This window comes from Spinacia oleracea, chromosome 4, assembly GCF_020520425.1.
Source record: "Spinacia oleracea cultivar Varoflay chromosome 4, BTI_SOV_V1, whole genome shotgun sequence".
In the NCBI taxonomy this organism is placed as follows: Eukaryota; Viridiplantae; Streptophyta; class Magnoliopsida; order Caryophyllales; family Amaranthaceae; genus Spinacia; species Spinacia oleracea.
The window spans coordinates 159,436,611-159,457,334 of record NC_079490.1 but is presented as its reverse complement, the minus strand read 5'-3'; the positions used below and the strand labels follow the sequence as shown (position 1 = coordinate 159,457,334).

At 31.8% G+C, this 20,724-nt stretch overlaps 1 protein-coding gene across 1 annotated transcript; it reads right to left on the bottom strand.

Moving 5' to 3' along the window:
- Positions 1-355: 355 nt before the first annotated feature.
- LOC110786245 (uncharacterized) lies at positions 356-6,455 on the bottom strand. The gene is made up of 3 exons (XM_021990776.2): positions 6,017-6,455; positions 5,096-5,446; positions 356-1,237 (listed from the first exon to the last, which is right to left on the bottom strand). Exons 1-3 carry the CDS (start codon positions 6,212-6,214, stop codon positions 704-706), a joined length of 1,083 nt encoding a protein of 360 aa, XP_021846468.1. The 5' UTR covers positions 6,215-6,455; the 3' UTR covers positions 356-703.
- Positions 6,456-20,724: the final 14,269 nt, after the last annotated feature.

Sequence of the window (20,724 nt, the reverse complement as noted above, 5' to 3'; positions counted from 1 at the left end):
GGTGAGGTGTTTTGTTAAGCTGATGTGAGTAGCTTTAGTTTGGTCTCTTTTCAATTGTGTTGGAAAGTCTGCATTTTGGGTTGTTGTTTGTGGTGTTCAATTGTGGTTTTAATTTGTGTGGGTTGTTTTACTTCGCACAATGTGTTGGAGGCATAAGGCAGTAAAGAAGTGAGATTATGTTTTTAGGTACATGAAAGGTTTGATGGGCGGAGTCCTCTCCTCCTCCAAGTCTCGTGTTAGGGGTTTAGGAGGAAAAGTGATTACCCCTTCTCTGGTAAACCAATAACATCCTCCAAGACCACAATCCAAGAACGTGCCCAAATCGACTTAACCAAATTATTACAGCTCTGGAAACTGGTACAAGAGGAAGAAACGTATGACAATTGAAAATATCCAAAAGATTTCCAAATTCAGATAACATTTCCAAATTCAGATATGAGTACATAAGGAAGCAACTATTATATGCTCCCACTGCTTACAGAATTAAATGGCTAATATGGGTTACCATTACCCATATACAGATATACTCATTTCTTGTTACAAGTAGGGAGTAGTTTATTTACTGGTGGTTCATATATAGGCAATTATATATACAAAATTCCCAAAAAAACAAAGGCTAAAATTCCATAATTCCAAGGTCTGTTAATGTGTAAACCTTCCCCTGATGAATTGAAGGTTGTTAGTAGTTGCGGAAGTTTTTCCATCATCGATCAAGTGGGAATAAGGGAGTTTGTTTGAGCTTCTCCTCTAAAGAATTGCTCTTGACATCTTGAGGAAGAATAAAGCAATCCATAGAAAGGCCTTGCACATTAAAGGCAAAGTCATCGATCATCCAAGTTTCCTCCATCCGTAAGATTGTAGGACCGGACTTAAGATTATCCCCAAAACGAGTGATGATTGCATGGGTTTGACCGGAATGTGCGATCATCACACCATCAACTGTCCGATAGTCTTCAATTTTAGAACCCATTGTGGTCTCCCAATATCGAGGACATCCACCTGGTGACTGTATTCTTGTCAAATAGGAGTCTTCTAAGTAAACAAGCAATCCATTCTTTTGACTAAAGTAGCCAAAAGTAACATGCTTGATTGTCTCGGCTGTGTTGTCACTCCGATCAGCAAGATCATTTTGTTCAGCAGACAACTTCAGGACAAAACAATCCACACCCATCATCTCTTTCTCTCCCATGTACTGAGCTACACTAAATGCTTCAGATATTGCCATCGGATCTAGACCCTATATTAATTCAAGTATAAAAATGGTTACAAGAAAGAAACATATAAAAATATCACAATATATCTTAATCAAAATTCGAAGAAATTATGGTGTCAAATCATCAACACTCTGTCATGGGTATAAACACTTCCATTTGTGCCATAAACAGGACACAATTTTCATAAAATTTGATGACCTGCATAAGTCCGAATAACATAGGTGGGCACAAATAATAATCCTTAAAAATAACCAAATCCGAATCTTTGTGCATTTTGGTATGAGTCCAACTAGAGTGCATCCAACTTTCAATAGTGAAGGCCAAGAACAAGAAAACCAATAATTAACTTTTAATTAAGATTAAACATTGGTATATCATACTACGTATGTGGGGGACCATTGTTAATTACCCTTCTAGACTCTCAAGAGGTTTAACTTCCCTAGAATGGTCAAGTTTTAGTGGCTCAAAAATGTCAAACAAGATTACTAATCGTATTATTTAAAGATTAGTACCGTAAGCTACGTCTTAAAAAGACGAATTCGGACAATATAATAACATGATTACAAAGATACTCTATGACAAATCATACTACGCTTTTTACTCCCATGTTACAACTTGATATCTGACAGCCATTTCTGTAATGGGGGGGATGTTGTTTTAGTGATGAAAAAACAGCTAAGCTAAGATCTTGGAACAAATTGAGAAGGTGTTTTCCTTTTAGATTCAATTCACTAGTGAAACTGACATATGTCTTCAGTTAAGATACTAAAATTCTAATAAATAAATTAATAACAAAAAAGGTGCTATTTCCTCAAATTAACAACCAATTAAAGGGCCAGAAAAGGACCTTTGCAAAAAGAAAGGTGTAGCTTTTTTTCCCCTTAGCTAAGGCCCATCATGGTGCTTAATGTGTTTTGTCCTTAGAGTTCTTGATGGGACCCACTAGAATAAGTGGTTTTCCTTCTGAAAATCCCTTTTTCTCATTTTTAATGATAATGGAAAAAACAAGTTGAAAAAGAACAAATTCATCAGGAAAAATCTCATATGCAACTAAGCATGAAAAGGAAAGGAAGTAAATATTATTATATCCTTAATAATTCTTAAGTCGTCGAGCGAAAAGTTAAAACAAAAGAAAGTAGAAGACAATGGAAATGTGAAAATTTGATACCATGTTTGACATGTTCACTTGTTTTATTTCCCCTTTTATGATAAACTTGATGTTATGATAATAGGAAATAAAGGTTTTTTAGATCAAAGTCGATCTATTGCTCCCTAAGTCCTAAAATAAATTGTCGGGAGGGAACGAAAAAAAGAATTGGAAGTTCTTTTTTGGACACCCTGAAAATAAATAAATAAATAAATAAAAGTGAAGTTCATTTATTGAAAGAGAAGTACTAACATTCATAAACACGTTATTAGTGTTAGTTACTCCGTACAATATATATTATGGTAGACGAGAATGTACTAATAATCCGAGTAATAGATGAAATGATAAAAAGGGTGACAAAAATGGAGGGGGGAATCTATTGGATGATACAAAAATCTATCAAGGTCTGTTTCTAGTTTGGTACAGAAAATAGACAGCATTAACAGCAAATTGAAAAGATTGAACTACCAACATTGACTTTCCCATCAATGGCTTGTCAAGATATTATTTCATCAATGAAACGAATTTATTGAACCACAGTGAATTGCCTACTTGGTCCCATTTAATGAGTGTGAATGAGAAAATACATACTTGGTACTCCGTAATAGACTCTATCAATGACCAAATGTGGTAGATATTGCATAACAACTTGATACTATGCATAACATGTTAGGTAACAAGGATATATCACACACAAAAATAGGATCTAATTAGACACTGTCTCATAGATTAATATTCGGGTGCCGCCCTATAGCTAATTGCACTCACTTAACACTCGATGATAGTGTAGTTAAAAGGTCAATTTTAAGGGTATTTTTCATGCGAGTTTGATAGCTAACACGTTAGCTGTTTAGAGTTTAGACTTTTTTCTTATGCCTGTCTTGAGAGTCTCAGTTCATTAATCACACTCTTGATCGCAGTATTTCCATAATTAAACCAAACAAAGGAAAATGCAAAAATCCTCGAATTGTCTCTATAAGAGGGTGTATGGAGAGTTTAGACTTTTTTCTTATGCCTGTCTTGAGAGTCTCAGTTCATTAATCACACTCTTGATCGCAGTATTTCCATAATTAAACCAAACAAAGGAAAATGCAAAAATCCTCGAATTGTCTCTATAAGAGGGTGTATGGAGAGTTTAGACTTTTTCTTATGCCTGTCTTCAGAGTCTCAGTTCATTAATCACACTCTTGATCGCAGTATTTCCATAATTAAACCAAACAAAGGAAAATGCAAAAATCCTCGAATTGTCTCTATAAGAGGGTATATGGAACAAGAGCTCCTTTTCTTGATAATTTAATGGTAAGAAACTAAGGAGGACTAAGCAACATTTCCTTTTCCATAACAATCACAAAGATAGCTCTCAAAATTAGGAATTGGGTAATTTTAGCAAATTCTTGGAAATTCTTCAAATTTGGATTGGTACCATCTTTTGAGTTTTGACACATGAGTACATGACTCTAGTGGGAGTGGGACCCCTTTTGGAGTATAAGCAATGTGAATGTTCGGTTTGGTAACAGAATTGGTGTAATGTTCAAAATCTTAGTAGATTCCTCACCAAAAAAATTAATTGAAACAAAAGTTTTAAATAAACAAAAATTAAATTCCAAAAGGCAAAACCCAAAGCTAGTGTCAAGCACATGCTGCCACATTATAGGCGTGACAAATTGATATTGAGAACCCATATTGTGTAAGTCAGTCTATGCCCATGATAATTGCCACACTCTTTCCCTCCTAATGCAATCATATGCACAAAGATCCATTTGGTTTACTTTGACTAATTACTTTGCCGATCCATAATTCCAAAGATTACAACTCATTAAGATTCTAGAATGACCACAAATTCTTAATCTAAGCTAGTACTCCGTACAAATCTTTTCCTGCTCCGAGTGATATCCTCATTTGATTATACGGCGTTGCAAAAATCTAACTATACTCCATGATTTTTACAATGTAGTTTCTGATCACCCAAAAAACAAGGAGAATTTTAAGTATTGGTAGACTCCTTTGGAAGCGTGGAAAACTCTCAATGACCAAAGGATAAGATGATAACACCAATATTGTGTTGGGAAAGAAAAGCACTAAGATAAACATAGCAATAAATACTTCTCTTCTTCACATTGTAATTCAACATAAACATATGGAGTTAAAAATTAAAGTCCGTAAAAACATAATAAGAGAAAGTGAGATCCAGTTCACGTGGGGATGTGCATTACAGAGTACTCCGTATTTCTCATTAATGAACAAGTGGGAGATAAGATTGTGCAAATTCTTATACACACCCAAGTGTATGTAAAGGAAGGTCACCTGGTGACGGGTGCATGACATGGTTCTGGCGTCCACTCGCGGGATCTTGAACTTTTTAACCACGGGCCACTGTTACCTGGTTTTGCTAGTATGAGATTGGGTACGGGTTCGCAATTCGCTACCTAATTGGCTAAATTAGACCAAAATTATACCATTTTGATGTTGGATTAGGTAACACTGCCACGGGCCAATAGAAAAACTAAGCATGTAATACTGTACGAGATTCACACAATTATACTCAAATTTTAAGGGGCGGAACTAAAAGTACACTACAAAATTTCCCGGCTAGGCCATCACTAAGATACGCCCATGCGGACATCCTAAACTAGTACATATACGAGTAGTATGCAAGTACTACGTATGTAGCAATTGAATTTATAGAAAGGTACTAAAATTAAATTAAGAGCAGAGTAATGAAGAGCAAGCAAACCTGAAGGGCACGGCGGAGGGGCCGAACACCGCCTTTAGCCGGGTGTGAGCCGAGCCACGGAGTATAACGCCAAGCCACATTGCCATCACTACCAGCAAGGACTTTATGACCACCAACCACAAGCTCAATTGACCACTTGTTAGGCAGCATCTCCCACATTACAAAGCAACCTTTGTGAGTGGCTCCAGCCGCAACCACCACCGCTGACGAGCCGCTTAAGCTCGGCTCTTCTAGCATTGTCATGCTCACTTTCCCTGTCGCGAATATGTTCTTCACCACCATTTTTTCCAGCTTTTTGCAACCTGTTGCTGCTTTGAACTGCTCTAATATATATTGTGATGATGAACATACCTGTTCCATTTAAAAATCAAAATTATTCGAAACCCCATTTTTAGAATTATCAAAATTTTCCAATTCCACTCAAAAATTGTTCTAAAAAGTTACCGAAGTTGTTATAAATATACCCCAAAAGTTTCCAACTTAAAATCATTAAAATCAAAATTATTCAAACCCCATTTTTAGAAAAAACTTATCATTTCCAAATCAAACTCGAAAATTGCTCTAAAATATTCTATTCCATAATCAAATTTATTCAAACCCCATCCATAAACTCGAAAATTAGAACTAAAAATTACTAAAATTTTAATTTAGAAGTGGGAAAAAGCGATTTGGTCAAAATCAAATTCAATCGATAAAATTAATCAAAATTACCAACAAAAGTAGACAAAAGGTTATATAATCATAGAATAATAAATTAAAGATGCATATTTTCCGTTATAATTTGACTAAGAAGTTTATTAAATTAAGTCATGACACAAACATACATGTTTTCAACTTCTAAATTAACAAAACCCCATAAAAATTAATGCTTAAAAAACTAAAATTAGAATACTTTAGACACGTGATTAAAAAAAAAATTACCTGAAGAACGGATTGAATTGGTTGGAGAGAGACTGGAAAAAGAGGACAAGCAAGAACACTCAAAAGAATTTTAAGATCAGATTTTTTGCTAAAGAAAAGGTTTTTAACCCAATTCTTCCATGCATGACTTTTTTTTGACAATTTTCGAGTTTCTTCTTCGTTGAATGGCTCTTCTGATAATGTGGCTAGACGATTCATTTCTAATTTACGAACAGAAAGAGGCGATTATAGAGGAGTAATTAGGTAGCGAAGGCAAGGGTTGATTTGAAGTTGAATGTTCAACGGTATTAATACTATACGTCTATTATATACTAGGAGGAGTAATATTAATGCTCTGCTTTTGTAAGGCATTGTTGCCAAAGGGAAGAAGGACAACACAAAATATACATAGAAATTAGGAATGGGAGACGTCAGAGGAGGAGAGAGTTGGGGTTATTAAAGCATAATAATAAATTCTTGTCTTTTTCCCTTTTCATTCACACACTCGCTGTCTTTCCACGCGTGTGCTTTTCTTATGCTTTTTTTTGTTTAAATAAAATAAAATCGGATGGACAGTCAGTTCGTCGCACGCTTAGTTGATGGGCTTGTACAACTGGCCCAATTCTGCATGCATATGAGCTTCAATGTTTCGTTTTAGTAGTTTCAGCCTTTTTTTTAGTGCATTATTATGTTTGCTTTCATGAACAAAATTTCCTCAGTTGCTTTCATGAACAAAAGTTTTTAAGCAAACTCAATAAAAAAAATCCGATCGAAAATCTTGATTCGAAATCATCAAATCAAGGGTGTACCTCGCTTAGTGCTTGTAAAGAATTAGCTCCCTAATTCTAAGTAGTTCTTCACCAATTAGCTCCCGATTCCACCCATCTTCGCCGCTCGCCGACCGCCTCTTCCAAACGCAAATTGGTGCTGATAATAACAATGTAAGTGGGTAATTTTGAATTTAAAATTGAAATTGAACGAAATTCCTTTTGGGGTTTGGCGATTGTGTGTACTTATGTGGGTTTTGTCAATTTTATTCACTTTAATATAATAATTACCAAAAAAAAACTAATTACAGTTTCCATTGTCTATCAGATTTTATAAATAAGTAGAATTCAAATTTTATTTCTTGTCAAATTGTTGTTGTTTCATGCGTTTGAGGTGCCCAATTGCAGGTCAAGTGTTTGTTAAAAAATGTCAATCCGGATACAATTTGAATTTTTGTAGTGAATTGTTTTTGAGTTTAAATTGAACTTTTTCTATTGGACCAAATTTATTAGGATAATTGATTCATACTGAAAAAACTGTTATGCTTGAATGAGTAGTGAACTCAAACTGGATGTATCAAATATGTTACAGGTGGGTTTTGGCTCGAAATGTGGAACATGATGACAATGAAGCTGACAAGCTAAAACAGCAAAACATATTGGTTAGTTATAGATGATTATAGTAAATTATCATGATTCATGATGAGTTCACCCTTTTACCGAGAGTCATTCTATATGGTCGTGCGCTTGTGGTTCACCATTTTCTTGGTTGCAGTTACACATGTTGGTTTCCATTTTCATGTGTTGTGTGTGTTTTTTAAATATGTGGCTAAATGTATGCATGAAAAATGAAAAAAAAAAAGTTGCTCAATTTTTCAGGTGTACATACCCACTATAAGCCTCCACTTTGACTGAGGTTTTTTGGTATAGAAAAAGCAAGTCAAAGTATATTAAACTTTGCTAATGCGGATGCTGACTAGACATAGTACGTCGATCTAGGACTATAATTTTGACTAAATGCATGATTTGGAAAAATAAACCCTGAAATTGACCCGGGTGCTTGAATTAGACTGTTTTTGAAATATTCGGCGCGTGGCTTACAATTTTCGGAGATTTCATTCTGATTTGGACGAGCAATTTCTTAATATGTGTTGTACTCGGAATTGAGTAAGAGCCTTCATATTCCATAAAGCCAGAGATGGCAAATCGTCCTACGGCAGGCCCAACGCAGGTGATGCTGCTTGGTACAGCTTTGTAAATGCTTCTTTTTTGTATAAATAGGGGGCTTTTATAGAAGGTGTTATGTGCACTTCTATTCCCCTTTCTCACTGTTGTTTAAAAATGCCTCAAAGATTTGAAAATTCCATGAGTGAGCGGCTTAGTTCTTTAATAAGCTAAAAAAAAGAGAGTTAGATGACACGAACCTAGGGGTATTAGCCTTTCTTCGGTTTGTCAAGCTAGATCGTAGCTTCCTTCATGCTTCCATAAGCTTATGGGATGCCCAAAACAATGTTTTTCAGTTCAAAAATGATGAAATATGCCCCTTGCCTGAAGAATGCCCAAAACCATCTCAATTTTAAGGTTCGTGTTTGTTAATATTCAAAACTTTTGCTCATTATGTCTAAATGAGCAAATATTTTAAAATCTCACATTACTCAACATTCAAAAAAATTGCTCATTTTTATAGTTTACACAAATGAGTAAATATTTTTAAAATTCTAATTGCTTAACTTAAAGGAAAAAAGTTAGCTCATTTGATATTTTACACATATGAACAAATGTTTTAAAAAATTTGCTCATTTTGATATCATAAACAAAATACAAAAAGAGTTGCCTATGTAGGATTTGAACCTACACCATTGTGCAATCGCACAAAGCTCTACCAGTTGAGCTAATAGGCATTATTAATACCTGAAAAAAGCGAATAAAGACAGCTCGGAATCAGCTCACAAAGCATCCTAACGATGGGTGCACCAGTTTAATGTATTTCTACACCTATTATATTATCCTAGATTTGGAATGATAAAGTCTTAATTATCGTGTTCTTTGTGATGGGTGTTTTCCAGGCCTGATACTCTTGACCCTGCACTCGTGCATCCTGGAAGAATGGACAGGAAGGTTGAGTTTGGGCTTCCAGATTTAAAAGGTAGGACTCAGATATTCCAGATTCATACCAACAACATGAGCTGTAAAAGGGGCATTCGTTTTGAACTACTTGCTCGCATTTATCCCAACTGCACAGGTACATGATCAAGTTAATTTGGCCCTTTTCTTTAATGTATGGAGGAAGTGCATGTAGCAAATTTTAACAGAAGCTAAGGTGTTGTTACAGGTACTGACATAAGAAGTGTACGTGTGCAATGTAGCTGGAATGTACGCAATTCGTGCTCGGAGGAAAATCGTGACAGAGAAAGATTTCCTTGATGCAGTCAATAAAGTCATCAGTGGATGCCACAAGTTCAGTGCAACCCAGAGTATATGCTCTACAACTGATCGAAACACTTGCTTTTCCTCTATTTCTATACCCTGATCGATAACACTTCCACTGTTTTTACTGCCTACGTAGTATTACTCAAGGCAAATTAGTTTAAAATACTTAATGTAATACCTCGTATTTTTATAATATTTATAAGTATTTTTTATTATATTTATAAAGCATTTTACGATTTTTGGAAATTAATTCGCATTTAAATATTATTTAAATGTATTTTAATTAATTAGAATATTTATTATTTTAATTAATTACGAAACGAATTTAATTCTTGAGTCGGGAAATTAAATGGGTTGCAAATGATTTTAAAGGTTTCGGGTTTTAAATAAAAAGTCCAATTCGTTTTATTAAACGAGCCCAATCAAAAGAATTTAATTCAAGTCATAAGCTAGCCCAATCATTTATTTCCCTAAGCCCAATCCTATTTTCCTAAGCCTAGCCAATTGAAAATAAGGAGCCTATAAATAGGACTCCTCATCATTAATTGAACCCCTAAAATCTCATAAACCCTCTCTTTTTCTTTGCTTGCCCATCACTCTTCCTCTCTCCTCTTTTGCTCGGCTCGCCCGCACGCTGCACGGCCCTCGTGCCCTCGTGCGTGCCCCCTCCTCCTGTTGTGTCGTTGTTGCGTGGTTGTCGCTGCTGCTCGGCCTCACGCCCCAGCGCGCGCTGCTCTCCCTCTCTCGTCCCTCCTTCGCACACAAGGGCCCTGCCCTGCTGCCTCCCTCGCGCACAGCGCCCCTGCCCTCTCGTCTCTCTCTCGCGCACAGCGCCCAGCGCTCGCACCCTCGCCCATCCGTCCCGCGCGTGTCCCTCGCCCGCGCGCACACACGTCGAGTGTGTGTGTGTGTTTTGTTCGTTCGTTCGTTCGTTCAATTCTTTCGCCCAATCACATTAATTCGTGGTTGTTCCGTGCTATAGGCCGGATTGGTATAATTCTCTTCTTCCTTACCTATTCTATTTCAATTCCGTATTTTAAATTATAATATTAGTATTGTTTTGAATGATTAAAATGCTGGGAATCGGTTATGAACACCGTGCTTTGAGGATTTACGTGTTGTGATTCATTAGGGTTCTTTTAATTATTAAAGGATGAATTTTCAGATTTGTTTGTTTAATAAAAAATTTATTTTTATGATGTTAAATTGGTTTTATTGGGATTTTCAAGTTAGAGTTTTAATCTAGACCTAATGAGTCAATTGGTTAGCATAATTAGGTGATGATTTTAATTATGATAATCAATTATATTTTCAGATTTGAATAAAGGCTTAAAGTGTTGATTTTTATTGATTTTAAAGGCGGAAAAGTATGTTTTCGTACTAGGGATTGGTTTTGCAAATTGAGACGATTATATTATTGATAAACGATTGAATTCTAAAGTTTAAATGAGGTTTTAGATTTTATAAAGTTGCTGGAAATTTAATGAACATGGAAATAATTTAAGTTTCATTATTTTGATGTTAGGAGGTGATTTCTAAGTGAGTGCTCGTTGTTGCAAAGTGGCCCCTACGCTTAGGTATTCAAGGTACGTACAAGTCTAGGGAGACCACCACTTTTGTCAAGGACATTCCATGATTGTTGATGATGTGAATTATATTATGTGGATTCATAAATGCTTTGGTGAACGATCATGTGGATTAATATTATTGGAATTATTGAATTGTTGATTGAACAAGCATGTTGAAATTATTATGAGTATGGACTTCATTGTTAATCATGTTGTTCAATGTTTATGCATGTATGGTTTATTTCACATGCAATGGATGGATTATTTATTTGTATGCTATTGTACGGGATGTCTAGCATACTTTGAGCCAATTATTCGTACTTCGTTGTACTATTTATTTACCACATGTGAAGGGTTAGCTCACGTAAGCCACCGCACATGTAGGGTTCAGTTGGGAATATTTTGTATGAAATGAATTAGGATTTGTCGTGCAAGGGCACAACCCTCGTGTTAATGTGCATGATGTGGAATCTCACTTTGGTGAGGAGGAACATGGTAGTAATTTCACCAGAGTCTTGCTTGGTTGATCACAAGTCTTAAAGCATTAAAATAAGATTGTTTTGGTTGTTGTTTATTAATTGTATGTGTGTACATTGTTGAGTCTTGAGTTCACCTTTAATAAAATATTAATAAACGTAAAGTGCAACCAGAACAAGCTTCAAAACTCTTGGAACGTATATACCTTGAGTATGAACAATGGGGGGAGTCTTGCCGGAAAGCTCGTACTCCTACTAATGATACAAGACGTTGTTTCATTTATAATATGCGCAGGAATTCCGTCGGTATGTCCCGACACTCGGTATGGCCCGATTTTATTATTTATTATTTGGTGTATGGTTGGCTCCCATCACCTTTCCTTTATGAAACTTTCTTTTGGCCCGTTCGAAGCTTATTCTAATTGAATTGTGAGTCAAGAGTCGAGTCAAGAGTCGAGTCTTGTATTCATGATTGATTGTTTATTATTATATGGCTTTTGCATGTTGATTAGTACTTAGTGAGTGATGCATGTTTTAGTTCCATTTCACTCTATACTTGTAAGTACTCAACTTTTGCTGACTACGTGCTTTGTGTGTTTTGGTCATGGCCTTTGCCTTAATGACCCTATGATGATCTATCATTTGCACTTGCATTGATAGGGAGTAGAATAATATAGCAGGTTGGTTGATCGGAATCATGTGGCTTGGGATGATCGAGAGAGTTGCATGTTTTCGTATTTTGAACTATTTAGTGTACTTTAATTATGTTTGAAATGCTTGAACTATTTATACTTTGGTTTTTGGGCCGTTATGGTTCCAACTTGTAGGAGGCCTCAATATTTCATTAATTATGTTTTTAATTTGTTACCAATATTCAACAAATTGAAATCAACTAACTCGAATAAAATGAACCTAGCTAATTGTAGAAACTAATCAAAAGCAAAACCTAATTCTAATTAGCAACGAAAATTGCAACAACTAAAAGAAAAACAATTAAAATCCCTAATTTAACAATCGAAATCGTAAAAGAAGAACAAAATTGCAATTGAAAGGCCCTGATTTACAATCAAAATGGAAAATAATTGAATTAAAATCTAATAGAACGAAAACCAGAAATTACCTTTACTAGGAACTTAGGAGGATCAATTTTGAGAGGTTTTTCCGGCTTTTCCACCATGGATGAGAGCTCAGCAAGCAAGGGAGGAAACGCAGGAAGAAGGAGAAAATGTCGTTTAATAATTCTTTCTTTTAATTGGGTTCATTTTTTTTGTTTTTCACGCGCCATATTACCGCCTTTGGATTTAGTTCGTTTGGACAGTGAGGATCGCTTCTCATTCTTCTCATTATAACAATCTTCTCATTGGAGGGGGACCCTATATATATATATATATATATATATATATATATATATATATATATATATATATATATATATATATATATATATATATATATATATATATATATATATATATATATATATATATATATATATATATATATATATATATATATATATATATATTTATATATATATATATATATATATACTCCCTCTGTTCCATAATGTTCCTCATGTTTACTATTCATATGTAAACTGTGACCGTAATTAATAGTATGATTAAGAGTATAAATGTTAACTTGTGGGATATCATTGGATTCGTTTCAATATAAATTTTCAAAATATCAATTTTTTTAAAATTTTTACTAATACGAAATTAAAATTATTAACGGTCAAAGTAGTGCATTGGAGACCGCGCATAATGGAAAAATGAGGAACATTACGGAACGGAGGGAGTATACGACTATTGATGTGTGCAATCTATCTGTAATTATACTAAAAGAGAGGTCCTAAACGCAAAATTGACACGTGTTGCTCTCATATTAAATATTTTTCCGCTCATTTTAATTTCCTTAAATAAATAAATTGATTATGTAAAATAAGAATTTGTATGAAAATAATTTGTCTTAGTAAAAGGAACTAATATGGGATTAATACATAATGCTGGAGCATATGTAAAGTAAGATTTTATTTTTTTGTGATAATAGAAGATTTTATGAGGCACTATAAAAATATATTACATATAATTTGGTTACTTATAACTAAAAGGTAAGTAAACTTACATTTTTTATAGAACTATAAAAAAAATATAGTTACTTATAATTTGTTAATTGTGCAACACATGCATGACCATTAGTAATTACATGGTTAATAAATTTAGATACTTTGTATATAAGATCTTTACTATACTACTATAAGGCTATATTATACTAGCATTCTTATTATGAGGCACCGAATGACCATCTAAAACCGTAAAATTAATATAAATTATACTTAAACACACTTAATCAGAAAAACTAAGAGTACTATCTAAAAAGAAAAAATAGAAAATCTAAGACTTGACCATACTGGTCATTCATATTAGGATCAAGCGATAAACCTTATAATTATTAATTGTATCAATTAACTTATCATAAATTGATCCTAAGTTTAGGATATATTAGGATCAAGTACTAATTAGTTGTACAACTAGTATAGTACCCGTGCGATGCACGATTTATAATCTAAATATAAATTTATATGAAATCTGGTATACAATTATTATCAAAATAGAGTTTATAGATATTATCCAAATAAAAAATAATTAATGATGGATAAATTTGTTATTGCTCATTCGGTGTCTTAAGCAATTAAAACAAATAAGGGTACATAGATAAAATTATTTTCATTCTCATTCACCAGTACTTGTGTCTAACATAAAGTTATCTCACCCGTCATTCACTTCGATAGTAATACCCACTTAATACTCGCACAGTCATCCCGTCAACCTCATTACCCGATCACTTAACACCTATCTAGACCATTTCCTTTAATGAGTTAGAGATAACTTTGAGATGGAACAGAGCCTGCACACCCGCACCCGCGTATAATTCTCATCTTCATCCCCTCCATCTACGATTGGAACGATACCCACTCCTCCCAACCTCCGTCTCGAGAGGTATAAAATAAAATTCATCCCCTCTTCATCACCTCCCTTCCCGTGTATCCACACCCACCCCTAGACTCGACTTTTTTTTTGGTAAAAGAGTTTTGAATTTTAAAACTCTATTATAGAGCATCTGAAAATTCGTTTGCCTGATTAGTGTTACTGAGTAAATAAACAAAACATTATAAGTTAATAGTACATTTTTTATATATTCATAATCAATCAGATTAAGGATTAACGACTCACGCGAGTCCAATCTAAAATCCATAATCACACCTTCACCCGCGAAAATTATATTTTTTAACCCCATCACCCAATAAACTTTCCTCCATCGCCGCCCATTTGGGGCGGATGCACAGGGGGATCTCCCAAGAAACTCGCCCACTGACACTCTGACATCACTATGTTCAATAAAAATCCAATTTTCCTTTCAACTAAATTTTAAATATATTGGCATAAGTTTATTATAAACAATTAAAATTGATTGTATTAGCTATAATATTGAAAAAATATATTTAAAAGTGACATACATAATTAGGATTGCGTGAGTATTCTCAAATCCGATCAATTCAAACTCGCCCCATCACCAAGGTGGGTACATGTTATCCTTATACCCATCCACCAAAAATCTCTTTTTGTTAGTCAACATTAGTCAATCATCTACGTTTAACTTTGTCCTCAGATCAATCTAAAACCAAAACTCATCCCATCATCAAATGCGATTCACCATTTACATATATAAATTATATTTTGCACGAAATATTAAAGTGATATTCAAATCATTTACATTAATATATAAAAAATATTTTGTTATTCCAAACATATTAATAATAAGGAAACTTAATCATTTAGATCTTATGACTTTGGATATAGTTGATTACGATATATTAGTCAAAATTTCAATCAATATGCTCTTAACATTTCAATAATATAAGCGAATAAATTATTACCCGTGCTCCCTATAAAAATATTACGATAATAAGAATGTGGCAAAGTTATTTTTGATATTTAAGATTAAGTATATGTTTCGTACGAAACAAAGTATATGGCTAGGGGCTCATTTTGTTAGTTAACAAAGGGCCTATAAAATGTTTTAGACGACCTTGCTAAATACATTAAATTAATAGTTAACTTTTGTTGTGAAATTCGTATTCATTATATGACACAAATTTATAAAAAGTTGATAGTATTACAGTAATATAATTGATAGTCCAAGTTAAACTATTATAAGATTTTCTATACGGTTATCAGGAATTGTATGCGAAGATTTTTCATTGGATTACAAATAATAACCGATCAAATGAACGTTTGAACATATTCGTACTCAATATATGACACAATTTCTAAACGAAACTTGATAGTACTTACAATTAGTCATCATTTATGTTATAAGAAAGGCAAATCAGAGAGAGACATTTGTCATATGTACATCGATTTGCCTCTCTTTTAGTATAGTACAGAGTATATAGATTTAAAATTAAGAAATTTATTAATATGAGTAAATAAGTAATTCGTAGTATAAATCGATTATTACCATAAGTAATTAGAAGATTTTAGGTAAAATATATACAAAGTATATTAATTATCTTATTATAGGTTATTTACCAATATTATAAAAGAGGCAAATCAGAGTTGTATTATATTTGTCATCTTCACATCAATTTGCCTAGCTTTTAGTATAGTACTCCGTATACAAATGTTTGTTAAGAATCGGCTAAAATATATGGAGTAAGTCAATTGATTAGCCTAAAATATTTAGAGGAGCTTTTTTAAATAGAGAGGACTACGTAGTCGCGCATCATTTTTCTTGTTTACAACTTCTTCCATTTTTTTGGATAAATTTCATCAATAAATTTTGCCTTAACTTTCATCATTAAGTTTCAGATATTAAAGGAATACTTTATATTTTCTTGAGGGATGATAAAAGAATAATTTATATTAGTAACTCAATTCATTTTGTAAGGTTAATGTTATATTTACATTACACGACGTATATTTTTCAACTGTTACCAATTTATAATTAAAAATATATGGTATTTTTTTTTCATCTGCAAGAAATCTACACATTGAGTTGATTTATAGTTTTTGTTACTTATTAGACTCCTAATTATGTGATAAATTGACATGTATGGAGTATGACTGTATGAACTATAAACTTTCTATCATGTTATGAGTTCTAATTTTGTAATCTACGGAGTATTGCATTTTTATTTTCTTTTATAGCTTTGCTAGAGTTTCTAATTATGTTAAAATATTAACATATATGACTTATATATTCTTCGACATATTTAGTCGAAATGATAGTTTATAATGAATTCTAATTATGTAAGTTTGTCTCTTATGAAAGAGCCTACATGGCACAATAAATATAATTTTATGAACAATTATAAATTTCCATAAGTAAAAATATGTGATATATTAATTATTTATATTACAAGTTTAATTATTTATATTAAAAGAGAGGGAAATCAGAGAGCGCCATTTGTCAGATCTACATTGTTCCTCTCTATTATGCTATGTTCTATACGACTTTTGTGGTTTGAACTTATATTATCTGAACTTATCCGTATTTAAGTGAACTTATCTTAACTTATCAGATTATCTTTTTTGAAATAAACTTATTTGTATGTGAAAAAAAAACTTATTTTTCTTAACTTATATTATTTGAACCTAACTGAACCTAAATAAGCTTATCTGAACTTATTTTATCTGAAATAAGTCAAAATAAGTCGAACAACACAAAAACTTAGTATAATCAAGTATCTTCCAAATAAGATTTTATGCAAATTGCAACAATAATTTTTTGGACAAATATATACTACGTAGCTTCCAAATAATATCTTCCAAAATATTTATCTAATAATTGTGCAAATTTTGCATATAAGTTATTCATATAATATCTTTCAATATATTGATACATTCTTGTAAACAGGAATATCACCGCACAATATGGAAATAGTAATATTAATGTGCGATTTTTCCATATTCATTATTTATAAATACAGTAAGTTAAATATGACAAAATAAATTTCTATTAATTAATTTATATTAAAAGAGAGGCCAATCAATGAGTGACATTTGTCATCACCACATTGATTTCCTCTCTTTTAGTATATATATAGATTGATCATAAACTTGACCATACAATTAGAATTTACAATTTTATAATTTTTTAAAATTTAGAACAAAGATCTCTAGAAACTAAGATGACACGTGTAGCTCTGTAGTTAAAAATTAGTACCAGAAAAAATTCCTAGCATCTAAGAGTAGAAACATATTTAAGGGTGACCAAGAGTCAAGAAGACTTACTATGTACGCTTAATTAATTTTTTTGAACTTTTCTAAAAAGATGGTAGGTAAGGTATGTATTAATCTAGACAACATGATAAGTAGAGCTAATAAGGTGAGTGGAGAAGCACGTGGCAGATATTAGTTAGGCAGGTGGAGCTCGAGAGTATTGTAAGTGGGGTTTGAGATTTTAAGGGGTATTGTACGTTTTAATAAAAGTTCGCAATTATAAAAATAAAGTATAAGTGACTTTTTAGTTTTTACTTATATCAATTCTATAATTTTAAAAACTCAATTTGTCAAATAAGATGTCAAACACAACGTAAATACACACAAATTAGGTGTATATTACTAAATAAAAATTGAATTTAACGCAATTACGTTATTTCGAGTTCTACGATATGGTAATGCAAATAGTTATATTATACCCACATATAGTCCATGTATACTAAATGACTACTCCCTCTGTTCTCGAATATTAGTCTCATTTGGAATCTTGACACAATTCACAATTGAAGAGAATCTTCTAATTTCATTCCAATACATACTTCAAAACATATTCATGTGAGACTTATTTTGTTCGTCTTAATGTGTAATTTAATAATATCAATTTTTTATATTTTTTATAACATACATATTTGGAGATATTTACGTTTAAATATTGAGTTGAAACGAGTTGAAAAGTCAAAACATGACTAATAATTAAGAACGGAGGGGGTATGATGATTAGTTTTGTAATGGGCATATTAATGTAAATTTATGAAGTAAAATTTTGTGTTATAACAAGCCGTAAATAATAAAGCGTAAAACTTTCACAAATACTATATAAATTAATTATTTATAATTGTAATTATATAAATTTAAATGTATGAGTTTTATATCATCACTTATTGTTTATAATTTGAAATTAGTGAGAGTTAAATATTTGAATTTTATAAACCGTACTGCAATTACACGGGTACTATACTAGTAGAGACGAAATAAGAGACCTTGTAATTATATCCCTTATTCCCTTATCTAGGAGTTGCCTGGTATTCGGTTGGGATTGAGGTCTAATCCAATCAAAATAGAAATTCGATTTTGAAATAGGCTACATGTAGAAACAAATGCGTAGTTTGTAACAGTTATCCTTATGAAGATGTATTTGATTAGCATAAAAATTTGGAATGTGATAAACCATTCAATTCCACTTGCATGGACCCGGTCCACCATAAGATTAACATGGACCAGGGTAATTAGGTAATTTTAACAGTGAGTAAATTATAGAAACGGTAGGTTCTGTAAAGTAACTATATCTCCAGAATAATAACTATGAACATAATAATGATAAGAATAACTATTCTATCCAAAGAGTAACTATATCATATAGAAAAGTAATTTTAACTGTAAAACAATTACTATTATATATTCATTCTTGCAGACAAAAGAGTAAATTATAGAAACTATAGGTTCTGTAAAGTAACTATATTTTCAGAATAGTAACTATGAAATAAATAATAATAATATAGTAATTTCGATGAGAACAATTATTCTATCCAAAGATTAACTATATTATATAGAAGAATAACTTTAGCTGTAAAACAATTACTATATTATAAAAATATAAACAATATGATATAGATGGTTTAGAGGTCATATAGTAATTTTTCTATTATATATCACATAATTACTGAAATATAAAAGAGTAACTATATCAAAAGTAACAGTAATTATAACTCTTGAACAATAATAAAGAAAACATTAACTACTTGGCTAGTTGTTTTAGCTACGACATTCTAATTCTTTGCATCTATTAAATAACCCATGTTAAACTCAAATGTTTTTTGAACTAAAAAATACTAATCGACACGTCCACGTGGACCACGTCTCTTTTTTCCACCAACACATCATGTCCTTCCTCTACCACGTTCTTGGTTTCCATTGTTGTCAGGATTTTCTTCTTCTCCTGCTTTTGTTTTCCTTGCAGAATTTATTCTTTGCACGATTTCAAATCTGGGTGCATCATCTTTGTATTTCTGAATCAATAATATTTAAACTATGTTAATAAATTAACATTTAAATATGAAAAAATAACATAGTAACTATGTAAAACGTGTAGTTTCTATTATGCATCATATAGTAACTCTTACAATTAACGATGGTAAAATACTTGCAGAATTGCATATATAGTTATATGTATTGTTATAGTCATATAGTTACTGTTAAAATAATATAGTCACTTTTATTAATAATAACATGGAGTACAAAGAAAGATCATAAAAAGAACATATTGATAAGATAATAACTATTAAAAATATATAGTTACTATTATACATGATATAGTAACTCTTAATATTAATGATAGTCATATACGAGCAAGGTTGTAGATATAGTTATTGTTATGATCATATAGTTGTTGTGATCATAACATAGTAACTCTTATTACTAATAACATAGAAGACAACAAAGAACATGAAAATAACATTATAATATACATAAAAAACTATACCAAACATATAGTTACTATAATACAACATATAATACTTATAAATATTATTGATGGTCATTTAGTCACAGAGTTGCAGACATAGTTGATGTGATAATAATATACTAACTCTATCCATAATACAGTAACTATATCATTAAAAATATATAATAACATTAAAACATGCACATAACATAATAAACTAACATAGTACCTATTTCAAAAATATAGTAACTATATAAAACGTACAATAACTATTAAAGAAAATAAACATATGGTAACAAGTCATGATAAAATAAACATAATATCTATTTCAAACATATAGTAACTATATAAATAATATAGTAACTATTGAAGAAAATAAACATATGGTAACATCATGATAAAATAAACATAGTACCTATTTCAAACATATAGTAACTAATATAATAATATAGTAACTATTGTACACATATAGTAACCATTATAATCACACAACAACTAGCTTAACATATAGTGACTATTATTATAATATAGTAACTATTGTACAAATATAGTAACCATTATAATCATATAGTCACTATCTAAGAAGCAGACAAAAATATACTCGAAATAACATATTACATAATGTAATCGTATAGTAACTATTATTTATCAAAAAGTCACTATAAACTGTTCTTAACATAGTAACTATCTTAAACACATAGTTATTGTTTTAAATTTATAATAATTTTCTAAAAAATATTGTAACTATTTTAAACACATAGTTA

Bases quoted from the DNA above. Each gene is read 5' to 3' on its own strand.
- LOC110786245 (XM_021990776.2), bottom strand. From the start codon at position 6,214: ATGAATCGTCTAGCCACATTATCAGAAGAGCCATTCAACGAAGAAGAA. The intron at 5,447-6,016 runs GTAATTTTTTTT...TAAATGGAACAG, and splicing joins CAATTCAATCCGTTCTTCAG to GTATGTTCATCATCACAATA. The intron at 1,238-5,095 runs GTTTGCTTGCTC...GAATTAATATAG, and splicing joins CCCTCCGCCGTGCCCTTCAG to GGTCTAGATCCGATGGCAAT.